The sequence below is a fragment of the Myxocyprinus asiaticus genome, chromosome 34, assembly GCF_019703515.2.
Source record: "Myxocyprinus asiaticus isolate MX2 ecotype Aquarium Trade chromosome 34, UBuf_Myxa_2, whole genome shotgun sequence".
NCBI lineage: Eukaryota > Metazoa > Chordata > Actinopteri > Cypriniformes > Catostomidae > Myxocyprinus > Myxocyprinus asiaticus.
This window is the reverse complement of record NC_059377.1, coordinates 28,579,029-28,596,072: the sequence shown is the minus strand read 5'-3', so window position 1 is coordinate 28,596,072 and position 17,044 is coordinate 28,579,029. Positions and strand designations below refer to the sequence as shown.

The 17,044-nt window shown below is 39.4% G+C and overlaps 1 protein-coding gene across 4 annotated transcripts in view; it reads left to right on the top strand.

Moving 5' to 3' along the window:
- LOC127425433 (eukaryotic translation initiation factor 3 subunit H-B) overlaps positions 1-17,044 on the top strand; it is a 101,106-nt gene that overhangs the window by 57,216 nt on the left and 26,846 nt on the right. For 3 of the 4 annotated variants that reach the window (XM_051671450.1, XM_051671452.1, XM_051671451.1), the window contains exon 3: positions 14,218-14,385. The exons of the other annotated variant lie outside the window; for it this stretch is intronic. In XM_051671450.1, the coding sequence (XP_051527410.1) occupies positions 14,218-14,385 (168 nt within the window). The remainder of the gene's footprint in view (positions 1-14,217; positions 14,386-17,044) is intronic. 4 annotated transcript variants of the gene reach the window in all.

Sequence of the window (17,044 nt, the reverse complement as noted above, 5' to 3'; positions counted from 1 at the left end):
TGTGCCATAAATTAGGGCGTCTTTCTCAGTGCCCTTACAGAAAGCAGCTACTAAGTGATGGATATGAGCTTTTTGCTGAGGCTCGCTTTGGTCATGCTCTGCAAGACATCAGCACCAGATTATCTCTTTACCATCAGGGCATCAGACATCCTTCATATATCTCCCTTACCGGACGGATCTCTTGTCTTCCCATTTTAAGGTGTGCTGTCTTTTTGGTTCCCACAGTTTATTTCACTTGTATTTCTTTTCTCATTACTGCTTTTTTTTTTTTTTTTTTTTTTTTTAACTCATTTTGTCCTCATGTGAGCCAGATTTCATTCATCTTGTATCAAAAACCTCAACTACCCACTTTTTACTTATATAGTAGGGTTGCAACTGTTTAGAAATGTTCTTAATCAACAATCGTTAATGTTATTGAATGAAAATCGATTAATCATTAATGATATAATAATTTTCTTCAATCAAAGATTTATGCAAAGTTATTTTTTTTTTAACTGACCAACCATTCCAATGTAAACTTAAAAAAGGTCAACATTCCATCCAGAAAAATTAATTACTGTAGAAGGAAGCTTGAAAACATGAAACAACCACTGACGTATGTTCATGTAGCCTACAGTTTAAATATAATTTAAATAAATACACTTAATAAATGTGAGTATTGGTATTTTCCTCTTAATATATTTTCTGTTCAGCGTATTTATAATACATTTAGACTTTTTGGTATGAATTTATGAATTGTTTAATTTACTGTTAAGCATAGTTCACCCAAAAGTGAAAAGTCTCTCATCTTTTACTCACTCTCATGCCATCCTAGAAGTGTATGACTTACTTTCTTCTGCTGAACACAAACAAAGATTTTTAGAAGAATATCTCAGCTCTGTAGATTCTCACAATGCAAGTGAATGGTGGCCAGACTTTTGTAGCTCTAAAAATCACAAAGGAAACATAAAAGTAATCCATATGAGTTTAGTGGTTAAATCTATATCTTCAGAAGCAATATGTTATGTGTGGGTGAGAAGCATCAAAATTTAAGCCCTTTTTTACTCTAAATCTCCACTTTCATTTCCACAGTCGTCGTAATTTATTTTTATTTTATTTATTTTTTGACGAATCGCATTCTTCATGCAAATAGCCACCTACTGCGCAGGAAGGACAGAATGACTTAAATATTGATCTGTTTCTCACCCACACCTATCATATCGCTTATGAAGACATGGATTTAACCACTGGAGTCATATGGATTACTTTTATGCTGCATTTATGTGCCACATGTGGTGCCTGTCTAGTTTCACTTCACATCTGAAAGTGAATGTGGTGATGAAGAGTAAAAAATGACTTGTTCTGTTTCTTGCGTCTCTGTTTGAAGTTTGATTAACTTCCATGAATCAGTTCAAACTGTCTGTTTCAGTGAATCGATTTAAAACTTAATTTAATAAATCATTTGAATCATCACTAAAAATTGTTCATGAAAGACTGTATGACTGGCATGTTTTTATTTTGTTTTTATAAATGTATATGTAATAAATATGGAGGTAAATATTTCTGTCTTTCTGTGTATTGTTATATTGGTACATCATGCAATTAATTTGGTGCATAAATGAAAATAATTCACTCTCATTCTTGTGTGAGCTCGGATGTATGAGTTTGATATATAGTGACCTTGAAGTTGTGACATACTGAAGCTACTTAACACTGCATAACTTTAACTGTCCTATTATTTTGTTTTTGCTGCATTTCTGCTCTAGGACACATTATTTCAGGAGATGCATCTGCCAGTCGCTCTTGCCATCACAGAGTGAACACACCTTCTGATTTATGAAGGGTATGATATTGAATCAATATAATGAATATGACAAGATCAGACTGCAGCGGTGGTGCGAGCTACACACAGAGGCAGAGACACAGAGGTGTTTGAACGCACAAGCATGCACATACCTCTTCTATTTGAGCTGACGGAGACCACCATGGAGGAGCAGATCTGCGTTAGCTCTTTTTCTGTCTCCATCTCCTCAGGGCAGGAGAAACGTCCTGCTGCTCAGCGGAAATATGATTGACAGATCGGCAGAGGCTTGTGATGTGGTATAGATGATTTCTCTGGTGTAATTAAGAGGCAGGGACCATGGAGAATGGAGAGAGAGAGAGAGAGAGAGAGAGAGAGCAAGAGAGGGAGGGAGGGAGAGAGACATGCACCGCTTCATGTGATACGTCTCTAGCTTGAAGGAGGAAGTGGGAGCCGGTAAACATCCAACGTAAGACTTTTATTTCTCCACTTTTCAGTGTCACACGAGGGTTTGCTTTCAGCATAGCAAAAAACACACAGAGCACTCTGCTGCATGCATCTCTCTCTCTCTCTCTCTCCTCTGGTGGTTTGGATTGCCCTTTTATCCCTCTCCAGCTCTCATTGCAGCTGTTAGAGGTGATTTCCCACAGGTGTCAGTCCTTACCGTTCTTCATCTCCTGGCCTTGCTTTCCACAGACGTTGCTCAGCCACACCCCCATCACCACATACCCCCATTGTCCGAATCAGACGAACATTCCCGTGAATGCCCGGCCAATAGAAATGGGCCATTAGATGGTACAGTGTCTTTTCCTGCCCTAAGTGACCCGCCATCGGATTATAATGAGCCGTCTGGAATAACATTTCCCGATGGCTCCGCGGTATTAACAGTTGGTTTGTATCCTCTGTCTGAGAATCCTGCGTCACTTGATACAACCGATCCTTGATAATTGAAAAATATGGATATGCGAGTGCAATGTCTGGCTGGAGGCCTTGACCATCAATCACTCTCACTTGATCAAAGGCATGCCTAAGGGTCTTATCTCTTATCTGCGCCAGAGGAAAATCCTATGCAGGGAATCCTCTAAGGGCTGGGGAAGCTGAGACTTCCCCCTCACTTATATCCTCCTGACGTGGAGCTGACGTAGATGGCCCTGGCTCCTCCTCCCCAGCCAGTGAGTCACACACCACACACTGATACACTTTGTTGCAGGACCCATCCACACACATTCCCCTTAATAAGCTAGGAAATGCCGGCCAATTCCTTCCCAAGATTAGTGGATGGGTGAGGCAGGAATTAACCGCAGCCTCGACACTGTTTTTGTTCCTGAAATTGAATAGTGACCTTCACTACAGGGTAACTTTAGATATCCCCGTGCAGACACCTTACCTTCACCCGCCGGCTTGTATCGGATTGAACCAGGCTTTGGTGAATGGAGGTTTGTTTACAACCTGAATCCACCAAGGCTTGATATGCACCCCCCTTAATACTCACAGGTATCCAGTACGCTCCTGCTCGATCGGGGGTGGCCTGTGGCACATCGGGGACCCAGACCAATGTCTCATCTTCATCGTGGGGCATCAGTCCTGGAAATGCCCAGGCCCCCGAATATGCCGGCAAATGGTCATCTGCCAGCTGGATTGCTTCCGTCAGTGATGCCGGGTGATGGAACTGGACCCACTCTGCCATCCCTTTCGGTAGCCTGCTGACGAACTGTTACAGTATCACAAGATCGATAACAGCTCTGGCGTCACGATCCTCTGCCAGCACCCACCTTTGACAGGCATCACGGAGCTGTTGGGCAAAGGCAAACGGGCGACTGCATTCGCTGAACGGCAGGGTGCGGAAGCGTTGCCGGTGTTGCTCCGGATTGCAGCCAAACCACTGCAGGATGGCCCGCTTTAGGTCTGCGCACCACAGGATACTCGCGACCGGCAATTGTTGGGCTGCAAGCTGTGCTTCGCCGGACAGCGAGGGTAGCAATTGGGTTGCCCACTGGGTGTTGGGCCAGCCCCACGCTTCAGCCGCCCGCTCAAAGAGCTCAATGAAGGCTTCGGATTCATCTAGCGGCTAAATTTACACGAGCGTGATGTGCGGCGTGGCCATGGCTGTGGCTGGTGTCGCTGCTGGAGTTCTCACCTGGGTCATCAGGCTCCGTAATACCTGTCGGTCCTCTGCCTGGGCTTTGAGCAGGATCTGGAAATGCTGTTCAGGGCTCGACAATAAGGACTGCCCGATGGCCCGGGGCCAGTGTGAGAGAGATTTGGGCCAGTTGCTAGAACTGTCACTTGCCTGACCAGGCCAGTGCTGCATTTATAACATTAGTGCAAGCAAACAACAAGCGAGAGAGCACAAAAATGACACTGAGCAAACAAAGTATTGTAACCGACGAACAAGTGCAATTCTGTTTAGCTCGCAAAGATGCATGAGAGCATAATGTACTGGACGCACCAAGGCACAGTTGCGTGCATGCATAAGAGCGTGCAGACACCGAGCGCACTCTCCTAGCACTGCCCTTGCTCTTTTCCAAGTGCCTTAGCAGCAGGTATTACCAATGTAAAGAAAGGAAAAAACACTTTTGCACATCTTGCTCAACATTTTAAGTAGGTCTGTCCCCGCACATTCCGTGTTCATAGTGTGCGAAATCCCCACATTTTTTGTTTTTACATGTTAGTGAAAAGTAGTAATCCACACATTGGAACACAAGAAATCAACAGTTTCTTTCTATAGGACTGAAAATCCATGTCTCTCCATGCATATGTCTCATTATCATCTCTCCGTGCAGCGTAGACTGTTTAACATGCATGCGCTCTCGTAAAGGGACAGAGCGCTAGTTTTATTCCCACTGTAAAAAAAGCACATTTTCTCCCATTCATTTGCCTTTAGAGATGAATGAGTCATAATAAACTTTGTTAAACCCTAATTATACACGTACCTGGAAATCACGAGCTGCTCAGTATCCATAATGTAAGTATACATTTAATTAGTTGATGTTTCAAAACGTAAACATTAATTCGACATGATAATGGCATTTGATATGAAAAGAAGCAAAACCGCTATTAGGCTATTATTATCAGAGCTGTTCAGCTGCAGGTTGAAGATGAATATTTAAAACAGTCTACTTCATCCTCATAAAACACCTGCTACATGTCTAATTTCTGGACCGTACAGGTATTTTTGTTTTTGTGCTTTGTATATCAGTCAGTTTTGGTCTTGTTTGGGTTGTCTGTTTTTATGTTTATATCCACATTCTTAATTCATAGATTAGGCATATCTACCTACTGTATATTACACAGTCACAACCAATTTAGTAGCAAGTCTCCTCTCTCAGGGATTCATATGTTTATTACATTCAGCCAATAATCAAATCTTTAACTCAGTGACTAAATCTTTGATCCTGTGTGCGAAAACACTACACATGGCCAAAAGTTGCATGACAGCATGACTAAACGGGTGACCCGAAAACACATAATCTCCTCCGTTGCTGGGGCCAGTGAAAATTTTGCCGGGGCCAGTAAAAATCTGAAGCATGGCCCAACTGGGCCAGTTCAAAAAATCCTTAGTGTTGACCCCTGCTGTTCCTGCTCCGCATGTAGGTCCAGGAGGGCTTGTAGCTGCGTCTGGTGGATGCCGGCAAGTGTCATGATGACTTCAGTTAATGGCGAGGACTCCATGACAGTGTTTTCTTCCTCCTAATCCTGGGTTTTGGCATCACAGTGATATGTCTCTAGCTTTCTTTGTTAAGGAGGAAGCAGGAGCCGGGTAAACATCCAACGTAAGACTTTTAGTTGTCCACTTTTCAGTGACACACAAGGGTTTGCTTTTCAGCATAAAAACACACAGAACACTCTGCTGTGTGCGTCTCTCTCTCTCTCTCTCTCTCTCTCTCTCTCTCTCTCTCCCCCCCCTCTGGTGGTTTGGATTGCCCTTTTATCCCTCTCCAGCTCTCACTGCATCAGAAACAGCTGTTAGAGGTGATTTCCCACAGGTGTCAATCCTTACCGTTCTTCCTCTCCTTGCCTCACTCTCTACAGACATCACTCGGGCACGCCCCCATCACCACACTCTGTCTTCCCAAGGGGCCAGAGCAAGCACTGAGGCGGTCGGCTTGTCGAAGGGGTTACAACAGCTTAGTTTAGCTTGCCTAGCAGAGAGAAAGGCTTTTTAGGACATGATACTATTAAGTGTTTGGGACACACTGACACTTGTCTTTTATTGAGGGGCTTGTATGGTCCGTGTCAAGCTTAAAGGGAAAGTTCACCCAAAAATGAAAATTCTCTCATCATTTAATCACCCTCATGCCATCCCAGATGTGTATGACTTTCTTTTTTCTGCATAACACAAATGAAGATTTTTAGAAGAATGATTCAGCTCTGTTGGTCCTTACAATGCAAGTGAATGGTGACCAGAACTTTAAAGCTCCAAAAATCACATAAAGGTAATCCATACTACTCCAGTGGTTAAATCTATATCTTCAGATGTGATATGATAGGTGTGGGTGAGAAACAGATCAATATTAAGTCCTTTTTTTTTAATACCTTAAATCTCCTCTTTCACTTTCAAAATGTGAATGTAAAAGTCAAAGTGAAAGTGGAGATTTATAGTGAAAAAGGACTTAAATATTGATCTGTTACTTACCCACACTTATTGCTTCTGAAGGCATAGATTTAACCACTGGAGTTTTATGGATTACTTTGGTCACCATTCACTTGCATTGTAAGGACCTACAGAGCCGTGATATTCTTCTAAAAATCTTTGTTTGTGTTCTGCAGAAGAAAGAAAGTCAAACACATCTGGGATGGCATGAGGGTGAGTAAATGATGTGAGAAGTTTTATTTTTGGGAACTATCCTTTTAAGTCCTTAGCTAAACAGCCAGGAATGTCTCCTTTTTGATTTAGATTCAGTGTATGCTTAAAAGGGAATGTTTCCCCTTTGGAACACAAAAGGAGATGCCGAATGACAACATCAGTCTCCCTTCACGTTCATTGCAGAATTTTTATTTTAGGGTGAACTATCCATTTAACTTGTGATTTATAGAAACCAGTTGCAAGTTGATTAATTTTTTGTTTGTTTATTTGTTTATATGTGTGTATTTATAATTGCCTTCAAATCATATGGATTTGTGAGAAGACATTTAAGATTTAATAAGCACCAAACAAAAAAAATTGCTTGCACTAGATGGCGCCATAACTCTTTAGCTAAGGAGTGATTTTATTTCATGCATGCATGCTTCTCTGCAATGGACATTAAAGTGTCTTTAAGGTGAAGTGTGTCATTTCTGAGCACTACTGTGTTTACACTATTCAAGGAAATCAACCTATCAGTTTGTTTCTTGTCTTTGCATATTAAATTGGGATACATAGAATTATTTTATCCCTCGATATCACTGTGTGGAGGGGTGTATCATACAAGTACGACTTCAGCTTTGACATGTTTGCTATTACTGTGGCTAAAGATGATTGAATGATGTTATCAATATTTGAAGGTCAGTCAACACTAGACATCTGCTGTGAAACTAGTGTCAGGTAATAAGTTAAGGTAGAAAGAGATGAGTAGAAACCAAGGTCCTTGAGCTAAAGTGATCTTCAGTGTCCTTTCCTGATGAAGTCTGAACTAAGGTTTTATCAGCTGAAGACCATAGGGCATAATGCAAAAAGAATAAAACCTGCCTGTTCAGTCTCGAGAGTTAACACAATGGCTTGTGACATCCTTACGGGAATGTATTGTCACAGGAACATGGAGTATATGGGCCTAATATATAACTTATGAAAAGATCTTCATTATTAAACAGCTCATATCTCTCAGAATAGTGTCCATACCAATTACAGAAACTGTGCTTTCATGGTGTTTTTTTATGGTGGCCTCCTCCTCAAAGCCATAGCCTAAATCATTTTAGCATTGTTTAATTGCATGATTTTTTTTTTAATGTTGTTATTGTCAAGGGTGAGTAAATGATGTTGGAATTTTCATTCTTGGGTGAGCCATTCCTATAAAGTGTGTTGAGATCATTAAGGTGCTGGCTTCAGGGATTTTTGGTGAGAAGGAAGATCTTAACACAGTTTTTTTCTGGACTGTGGTACCCAGTTGCAGAGACCTGACAAGCTGTCACTGGCCAAATTCTAACAAGTCTGTGAGAATTGTCTCAGAAGGAGAAAGAAGGAATCAAGAAAAGGACCAAGAGAGGGAGACAGTGCAGGTGCATCAGCAGCGCAAGGGTGAGATAGTGCTCCTAATTAGCACTCCAGTTGCTGGGATGTGGAATCAAAAGACACTACCTCAGGTTTCATTCGGTGAAGAAAACACAACGTCTTGATCACAGGTGGCACGAGACACCTGTAATCCTGCCCTCATTAAGAAAACAAAAACATCTATGGAATAGGAGAACAATAGGAGTGCCATGGTGGCAATTTTATACATCTTAATCCATTACTTTTTAGCAGAGTTTTAAAGGTAAAGTGAAGTGTGTAATTTCTGCATTTTAAGCCTGGATAGGAGAATAGTTTTTGTAACAAAAAAATTAAAGAGTATTTGAAGATAATATAGTTAAATTGAAATATTTGCTTAAATGTATAGTTCATCCAAAAATAAAAATTCTCTCATCATTAACTCACCCTCATGTGATCCCAAGTGTGTACAACTTTCTTTCTTCTCCAGAACACAAACGGAAGATTTTTAGAAGAATATTTCAGCTCTGTGGGTCCTTACAATGCAAGCGAATGGTGACTAGAACTTTAAAGCTCCAAAAATCACAAAGGCAGCATAAAAGTAATCCATTCGACTCCAGTGGTTAAACCTATGTCTTCTGAAGCAATATGATAGGTATGGGTGAGAAACACATCAATATTTAAGTCCTTTTTTTTTTATTATAAATCTTCTCTTTCAGTTGAGAAAATTTATAGTAAAAAAGATCAATTTAAATATTGATCTGTTTCTCACCCATAGCTATCATATTGCTTCAGAAGACATAGATTTAACCACTGGAGTCGAATGGATTACTTTTATGCTGCCTTTGTGATTTTTGGAGCTTTAAAAGTCTGGTCACCATTTACTTGCATTGTATGGAACAACAGAGCTGAAATATTCTTCTTAAAACCTTTGTAGAAAGTCATACACATCTGGGATGGCATGAGGTTGAGTAAATGATGAGAGAATTTTCATTTTTGGATAAACTATCCCTTTAATATTAATTTGTTTGACAATTATATTATCCTAATTGCATTTGCTCACTATCATTAATTACAAATGATCATAATAATTTGGTACTGTTTAATCTAACCTGTCTGTGATCAGTTGGAATTTCTTTTTTGGTACTACTTTCCCGTTAGCATATTGAAATCAAGGCACCAAGGTTTCTTGTGCAAATTTGCCATTTCCTCCTTGTTTATATGTTTGTAAACCACAGCAACTGAAGTGTCAACAGAAAAATTCAAAAATTTATTGTGAGGTTAATGGGAAAAAGAGACCGTAGTGCCATGGTGGCCAAGTTCATTTTCCACATCTTAAACCATTTTATTAATTAAATTTTTAAATGCGAAGTGTGTAATTTCTGCATAATAAGCTGGGATAGAAGAATAGTTTCACATAAAAAATGATTTATAATAAGTAATATTTAAAATAGTAAAAAATAATGCAAATTAAAATTAACATTTACTTAATATTAATTTGTTTGGAATTTTTGTCATTTGTTATCACTGAACATTTATTACTAATTATCATTAATTTTCAGTTTTAATTAAAAGTTCAGACCTAGGGGGCCTGGGTAGCTCAGCATGTGAAGACACTGACTACCACACCTGGAGTCGCAAGTTCAAATCCAGGGCGTGCTGAGTGACTCCAGTCAAGCTTCCTAAGCGACCAATTGGCCCGGTTGCTAGGGCGGGTAGAGTCACGTCGGGTTAACCTCCTCGTGGTCGCTATAATGTGGTTCTCGCTCTCAGTGGGATGCGTGTTGAGTTGTGCGTGGATACCGTGGAGAATAGTGTGAAGCCTCCACGCGTGCTAGGTGTCTGCGGTAATGCGCTCAAGCCACGTGATAAGATGCGCGGAATGACGTCTCGGACGTGGAGGCAACTGAGATTCGTCCTCCACCACCCAGATTGAGGCGAGTCAGTACGCCACCACGAGGACCTAGAGCACATTGGGAATTGAACATTCCATATTGGGGAGAAAGGGGGAGAAAAAAAAAAAGTTCAAACCTACAAATTTTGACATAATTAGGTGCTTGCGACCTGCCTTTTCATCAATATCTAAAATTAAAGCTCTTCTTTGTACAGTATATGTGTCTATCCCAGATAGTGTATGTGAGTGCGTAAACACTCCTGCTCACAGACCTGAGCCCTTTCCATAAACAGTGGTAGAGATGTCACGGGCAGGGACAGATTGAGCTGATTAGCTAAACGCAGGCCTGGTTTTAATATACTGAATAAACCCCTGTCCTCTGAATTCCTCTTCATGGCACTGGAGTATTGAGACGAATACTCAATGCTCTGTGAGCTGTCAGTTGACACATGCTGGGTTGGGTCACTTTCTTCATTCACATTTGTTGAGTCATTACTTATTTATTAGGCCTAAATTTAGATTGAGACTGTATTACAATTACTTTTAGATTACCACAGTTATAGAATGGTTGCTGTGTTGTTGGTGGTTGCTAGGTGGTTGCTTATTGGCCCAAGTTAAAATAGCCCACCCTCAAGTCTCTATGATATTCTGGTTCCTAAATACTGCATGGCTCGGACCACTCCTTCAATACTAGTCTATTGAATTTCTTCGTCCATTTTATGATCCGGCAGTTGAAAATTGCAAGTCCTTTCACTTGGAAAGAGAATGACATGCCTCTCCTCAAAAAGCTGCATGATTTGAGGTATCATTCCTGTCCTTAGCACAAACTGTACTGGACGAGCGACACACCATATTTTAATGTTTAGGATTAGGGTTTGTTAAAATTTGTTATCCCAAGTATGAGCAGTCGTAATAGTAATGCTTGCTTTAGCAAGCACTACTAATTACATGTACACAAATGTAACCAAAAATACATTCTGCCTTGCTGCTTTGACCTTGAGGTGACAGAGGTAGGCAATGATGTTATGCAGTTTAATCTTCCTAGTCTGTGATCAGTTGGAATTTCTTTTTTTGGTGCTACATATACATTATCATTTTGAAATCAAGGCGCCAAGGCTTCTTGTGCACATTTTCGGCCTCTGTTTTTACCACACTATTTGAAGTGTCCAGAGAAGAAGTCAGAAAGTTAATGCGAGGTCAAAGAATCGTACAAATCTTCCATGCGAAAATCTGGTGGGTTTGGCCTTGTTTTTATATTTTTTTACGGTGGTGTTTTTTTCCCTATGAAAATCCATTTAATTACAGGATGCCATCAGCAAGACTCTCATTATCTTGTTTTTTTTGTGTTGTTGTTTCAAATGTTTTAGGGGCTTTGGGTTTGTGCTTTTTGTCTTTTTCCTTTTTACTTCTTTTCAGTTTTTTTTTAATCCTCATGCAACTAATTTGTCCTTGCGAAATCTGGCTTGTGGTTAAAAACTGTGCCATGTACTGGAATGTGTCCGTTTCCCGCTGCTTTTGATGTCCGTTTTGTATCCACTCTAAAAGAGACACTGTTTTTGTCTCCTCCAACTCTTAAAACAGACATTTCCTCTCAGAGTCAAACTAGAAATGTGTTTCTCCCAGAGGATCAACCATTTGATTAGTTTAATTTTTTATTTGTGTGTGTGTGTGTGTGAGTTACTGTTGCCTTGAAGAATTCCATCCCGCGGCTAGACTGCATATCCCACTTCTTCTCTTATTTAATGTATCTTATGAGAGCTAAGAGTCTCTGTTTTTTTTAATAAAATGAAGATCCTTGTTATGTTCGCCCTTGACTTGTTTCCTCTCAAAATAGTCCTGCTATCTTCCTTTGCAATTGGGATAAAATTAAAGGGCCTTTGAATTGTCAGAGAGAGGTAATTTCGGGACATTGGGATTGTAGCTTGGCACACGAGAGTGGACATTTTCCAGCTAAGCTGAGGAGTAAATATGTCTGCGTACATACACTTGTTACAGTCTGTTGTAAGAAATGTGGCCATGTTTGGGTAGAACTTCTTGTACTCTACAATAGATCATACTGTACACTAGGGTTGCACCTATACCATTTTAATTATTTTTTTTTAAGATCGAGTATGAGTACTCACCACTCATACTTACCAAGGTATATTTAAGTTATTTCCATTTTTTTTTTTTTTTTTTTTTTTACAAATGACAGAAACTCTTTCTCTGTTAAATGTACTAGTGACCTCAAGTGGTTACATCACAACAATATAAATGTAGAAAATGTTATCATTAGTTTTCATCATTTTTGTTACATTATAGATTTTTAAAAACGAACAGATTACAAATTTGATCAACAACTGACTGTAAATGATGTAGAAAGAGACATTATTCAATGACGAAATTGATTGCTTCGCTTGGATCTCGTCTTTGGACACACATTACAAGGAATGAGTCAAACCGAACTTGCTCTCAATACACAGTGAAACTTCAGTGCTGAATATCTTTCCAACTATACTACTCGATCACTGGCGAGTGAAATCTGAAAATTTACTATTCATTGGCTAATCAAACATTTGTAGTTGCACAGTGTGAAATTTGGTCGCATATGTGAGTGATTTACTTGTATTGTAGAGGGTTGCGCATAGAGTAAAACATCAATATTGGATCATTCAAATGAAGATTGTGATTAATCGGAAAATACATATTTTTATACAGCCCTAAATGCAAGTACGTGTTACATTCTCAGCGTTCTTGGAAGCGGTGCTAAAATGGTCAATATCTTAAACTGTCTTCTTCTACGGTCAGCATGGTGAAGCAACAGTTTCAAAAGAATTTTATTGATCAAGTTAGGACTCCTCATCTCCACTCCACAATAATAGCAAATTCGGTTTAATGCCTTTGGCCAAAGTTCTGCTGTTGCATACTTGCTTAGAGTGTATTTCTGGCCTTACACATACACATATACATTTACTCAGTGATACTACATACTTCTCATACCCGATTATCACAGCGTTTGAATGAGCCCAATCTCCTTTCATAGCACCACTTTGCACCTGCCCCTGCTAATTTACAGTTTTGTCTCAGCCTGTTGCCATTATCGGCGATTCCTCCCTTCCTCCTCATCCTCCCTTCCTCCTCATCCTCTCACACACCCCATCACACTCCTAATCTAATATTTAATATCAATTCACTAAGCTAGCAATGTTATGTGTTAGCAATCCAAACTACTTTAATAACCAATGTTTGTAAAAAGCTATGACTAAGAAGCCACTTCATTTAAATGTTAAAACCCCCATCAGGGTTGACTGGGTCTCTCAATTAATATTGTAATTGTAACATTTTTTTATTTATCAGTAGGTTGTTAGGATTTTTTACAAACAAGCTAATCGTCTGCTAAAACAGAAGCATAGGCACAATGGGAACAGTGATATTAAATTTGTGCATTCAAATAAGATCACCTTGGTCTTTCTGTGGTTGTTTTTTTTTTAAACAACTTTATCCTAAAACCACCCAAATATTATATTAAAACATCCAGATGCCAGGCACTACATTTTGAACATTAATTTTAAATGAATAGTTTACCAAAAATAAAATTCTGTTATTATTTAATAACAGTTGGGTCCTTCCAAACCCACAGGACTTTATTTCGTCTGTGGAACACAAAAGGAGAAGTTTAGAATAATGTTGATGTTACTCTTTTTCCATACAATGAAAGAATACAGGGGCCAAGTTCCAAAAAGGGCATAAAACACCATAAAAGTACTTGTCAAATATATTCTATACCTTATTTCAAAAATTTCAAATTATACTTCTTCAAAATACATGATCTGAAAACAAGTTTAGACATAGATACTAGTTAAGAATAGGATTTCTGCACAACAATAATCAGGTTCAAATATCACATGTAGGTTCTGCTTTAATTTCTAAATGGTTTATTATTTCTGTATTTTAATGTTCTGAAAATGTATGCTAAAAGTTTTTTTTATAATGATTTTCATATTAAAAGCAATTGCATATTGGCCAGAATATTAGCTTCAATTAAAAAAATATTGACATTCACCACTAAAAGCCCATATTGGTTGAAAATCGGTCCCTAGACTCCTGATCAGGCAGCCTGAATAGATAATTACCCATAACAGCTCTCTTACTGATCACTATTGAAATGTTGAGGACATGATTTCATTTGTAAAATGTTTTCTCCTTTGGGCACTTTGCATTTCTTTCTTGATTGCTGTGACTGTGACCTATTCTTCAGGTAAAGTGCTGCTCTGAGCTCCACATAATGAGAGGGACCATAATCATAAAGCAAAATGCACTTTTCAGGTCTGCAATTTAGAAATTGCGACATCAGGCCTCCTCTTCCATTCTGATTCCTTGTTTTTCTCTTTTCTCTTGTAGTTCAATATCAGATGGAGATGATGAGGAGTCTGCGCCATGTAAACATTGATCACCTTCATGTGGGTTGGTACCAGTCAACTTTTTACGGCTCTTTTGTCAGCCGGGCCCTTTTGGACTCTCAGTTCAGCTACCAGCACGCCATTGAGGAGTCCGTTGTGCTTATTTATGGTTGGTTTCCCTCATTTTCTTCTTCCATATATCTTTCTCTGTCAATCAGCCTGGGCTAATAAAATATGTTCAAGATTTTAAAACGCACTGAATTTGCTACGTTTACACCTCTCATCCACACTGGAACTGCGTTTTCCTCCACCGAAAATGGAGACTTTTCAAAAAGCTCTGTAGTACAACATACTTTGGAAAACTGTGACGTTAGGAAATGGATGTTTTTAACCGAAAACATTACTAAATCTGATGGAGACAGCCTTGGTGCTCATCTGGGATATGTGGTTCGAATATGGGCAATGTTGTGCCTGATCCCATTCCCCCTCTCTCTCCCCAATAATGACCTGTTTCCTCTCTACTGTCTCTATAAATAAAAAGTTTCAAAAAGGTCAAAAATTAAAATACAGATCTTTATTTGTCTCAACATTGGCTCAACCAATAGTTTACGTTTTGGGCGGAACCATCTGTTTGACCAACAAAGGCAGATAAAACTTCTTTGAAAACAATTCTGTTTGGTGATGTTACTGACACAGAAATAACACATTTAACCTTTAATGTTTGTTTCATCCACTTCATCTAGTCTTTTTTTCCCCTAGTTATCATCCATGAAGTTCTCCGGTATGGAGTTCTCCTCGCTGTCCTCTCTGTTATCACCTATTTACTTTGCTTTTCCACTCATATTTTTTTATTTTATTTCTATTGTGCATGCTTGTGCACACATGAAAACACACCAGCATGTTTCAGCCCCCCAACGTATAGACTCCTTTCCTACTGCACTGTTTTTCTCTACCACTTTCCCTTCTCTCTCTCATCCTTTCCCTTTCTGTTTCTCTCCCTCTCTCTACCCCTCATTTTCTTGGCCATGGACAGGGTTCCCCCCCTTGTGTAAACAGGAGGCTGGTTTGTGTGTAGCGGGCCCGGCAGTAGCCTTGTCTAGACAGGGTTTCCTCCCCTCTGTTTATTTAGCTTGCTATCGGAGAGCTGATGTGTACCTTCAGGAGTGGATTCAGGGCCCGGACACCCCCTCATCCACCAGCACAGACGCCACCCATCCCAGATGTCTTTGGACTGATGGCTGCAGTGGATGGAGAAACTGTCAGAGAAGCTGCATTAACAACAAATCTGTTCCTAAGCTAGGGATGTACAAAACTGCATATCAAAATTGACTAGTTGGTTGGTTGCCTGAACGACTAGTCAACTAATCGTATTAAGGAAGCCCTTTATAATTAGGGTGGTTTGGGTTCATCTGACACTGATTCTTGTGGCACATTTTAAAAAGATTTGCACCATTTTTTAAAAACTTGACACAAAGTCTTAAAAAGCAACGCTTGTGGCGTTTATTTTTTAAAGAAAAAAGACGCACTAGGCGGATACAACGGCCAAGTAAATATGTCTGAATGTTTATAGCTGCTGCAGCCGTGCTTTAAAGAGACACTTTAAAGAGATTTTTTGTGAGGGTTTTACTGTGTAAACTTTCTAATGGGCCATTCACATTGAAAAATTTTACCAATGTAAAGTTGTAGTTTTTGCACACTCAAGTTTATTCAAATTTATTAAAACATTGCTTTAGAAAATATAAATTATTTTATTTATTTATTACTATGTATTGGTACATATAAATGAAAATGGTTGAATATAATACTCTATATTTTTCATATAGACAGCGTTCTGATCACAGTTGGTCAGTGTTAAATACAAGTGTAAACGGGGTGCAAAACGCTTTGTGATCGGATCACAAAAACCACATACGGAGATAGTCAAAAATGCATTTAACCACATCACATTTGACGTGTAAATCCTAATCCGTCCTGAATGCACCCCGGACAGCAGCGAAGCACTACCCTCAGCACCACCCTCACCTGCTAATCAACTGCTGGCGTCAAACAAGAGTTTAAAATTTGCTGGTAAAAGCAGCTTAGTTACGGGAAATAACCAGAAAATTAGAAAAAACAAATACATGTACAAGCACGAGAACTTCACGGATCTTCTTCACTGTGTGTGTTATCAACATGCAGTCACTGAGGGGGTAATTAAACTTGGTCACTTCATGTGTTTTTACTGATGGGATTGCTATCTGATCATGAAAAGACCAGATGTAAATGCCCTTCAAGATGGATTCGAGATGGATATAAATCCAGTCACTCAAACCTGCATCTGGCTGTTCAAGACACATATTTAAACATTACTCCCCCCAAACAGCACTACATCAGCATAGGGAAAAATCAAAACATTACTGCACGTTACACGAGCATTTGCATATGGCTCATGTCGCGCAGTAAATAATAACAAAGAAATTAAAAGGTGTACGTTGTAGGAGAGACAGAACTTTTTTCTTTATGTATTTGATGCAGATCACTGATGAAACTGAAACTAAAAACCACAATAGGCGCAGCTGATGTGCATGACGCGTCTTAACTACGACAAGTGCCAAGGTGGAAAATACACAGTGTGCACACACAGACACACACTAGGCAAAGTCACTTGGAATCAAATAATAAATCACATCTTTTAAATTCTCTCCCCAACATTTGCATAATCACCGAAGTTAACTCTGTTTTATTTGCATATAGCGTGGGAATTGAAGATTGGATTTAAATCCATATGGTGGAGACACATTGATGTGGCTAAGTGTAAATGGAATGTGCTTATTCAATCGGATAGCAAT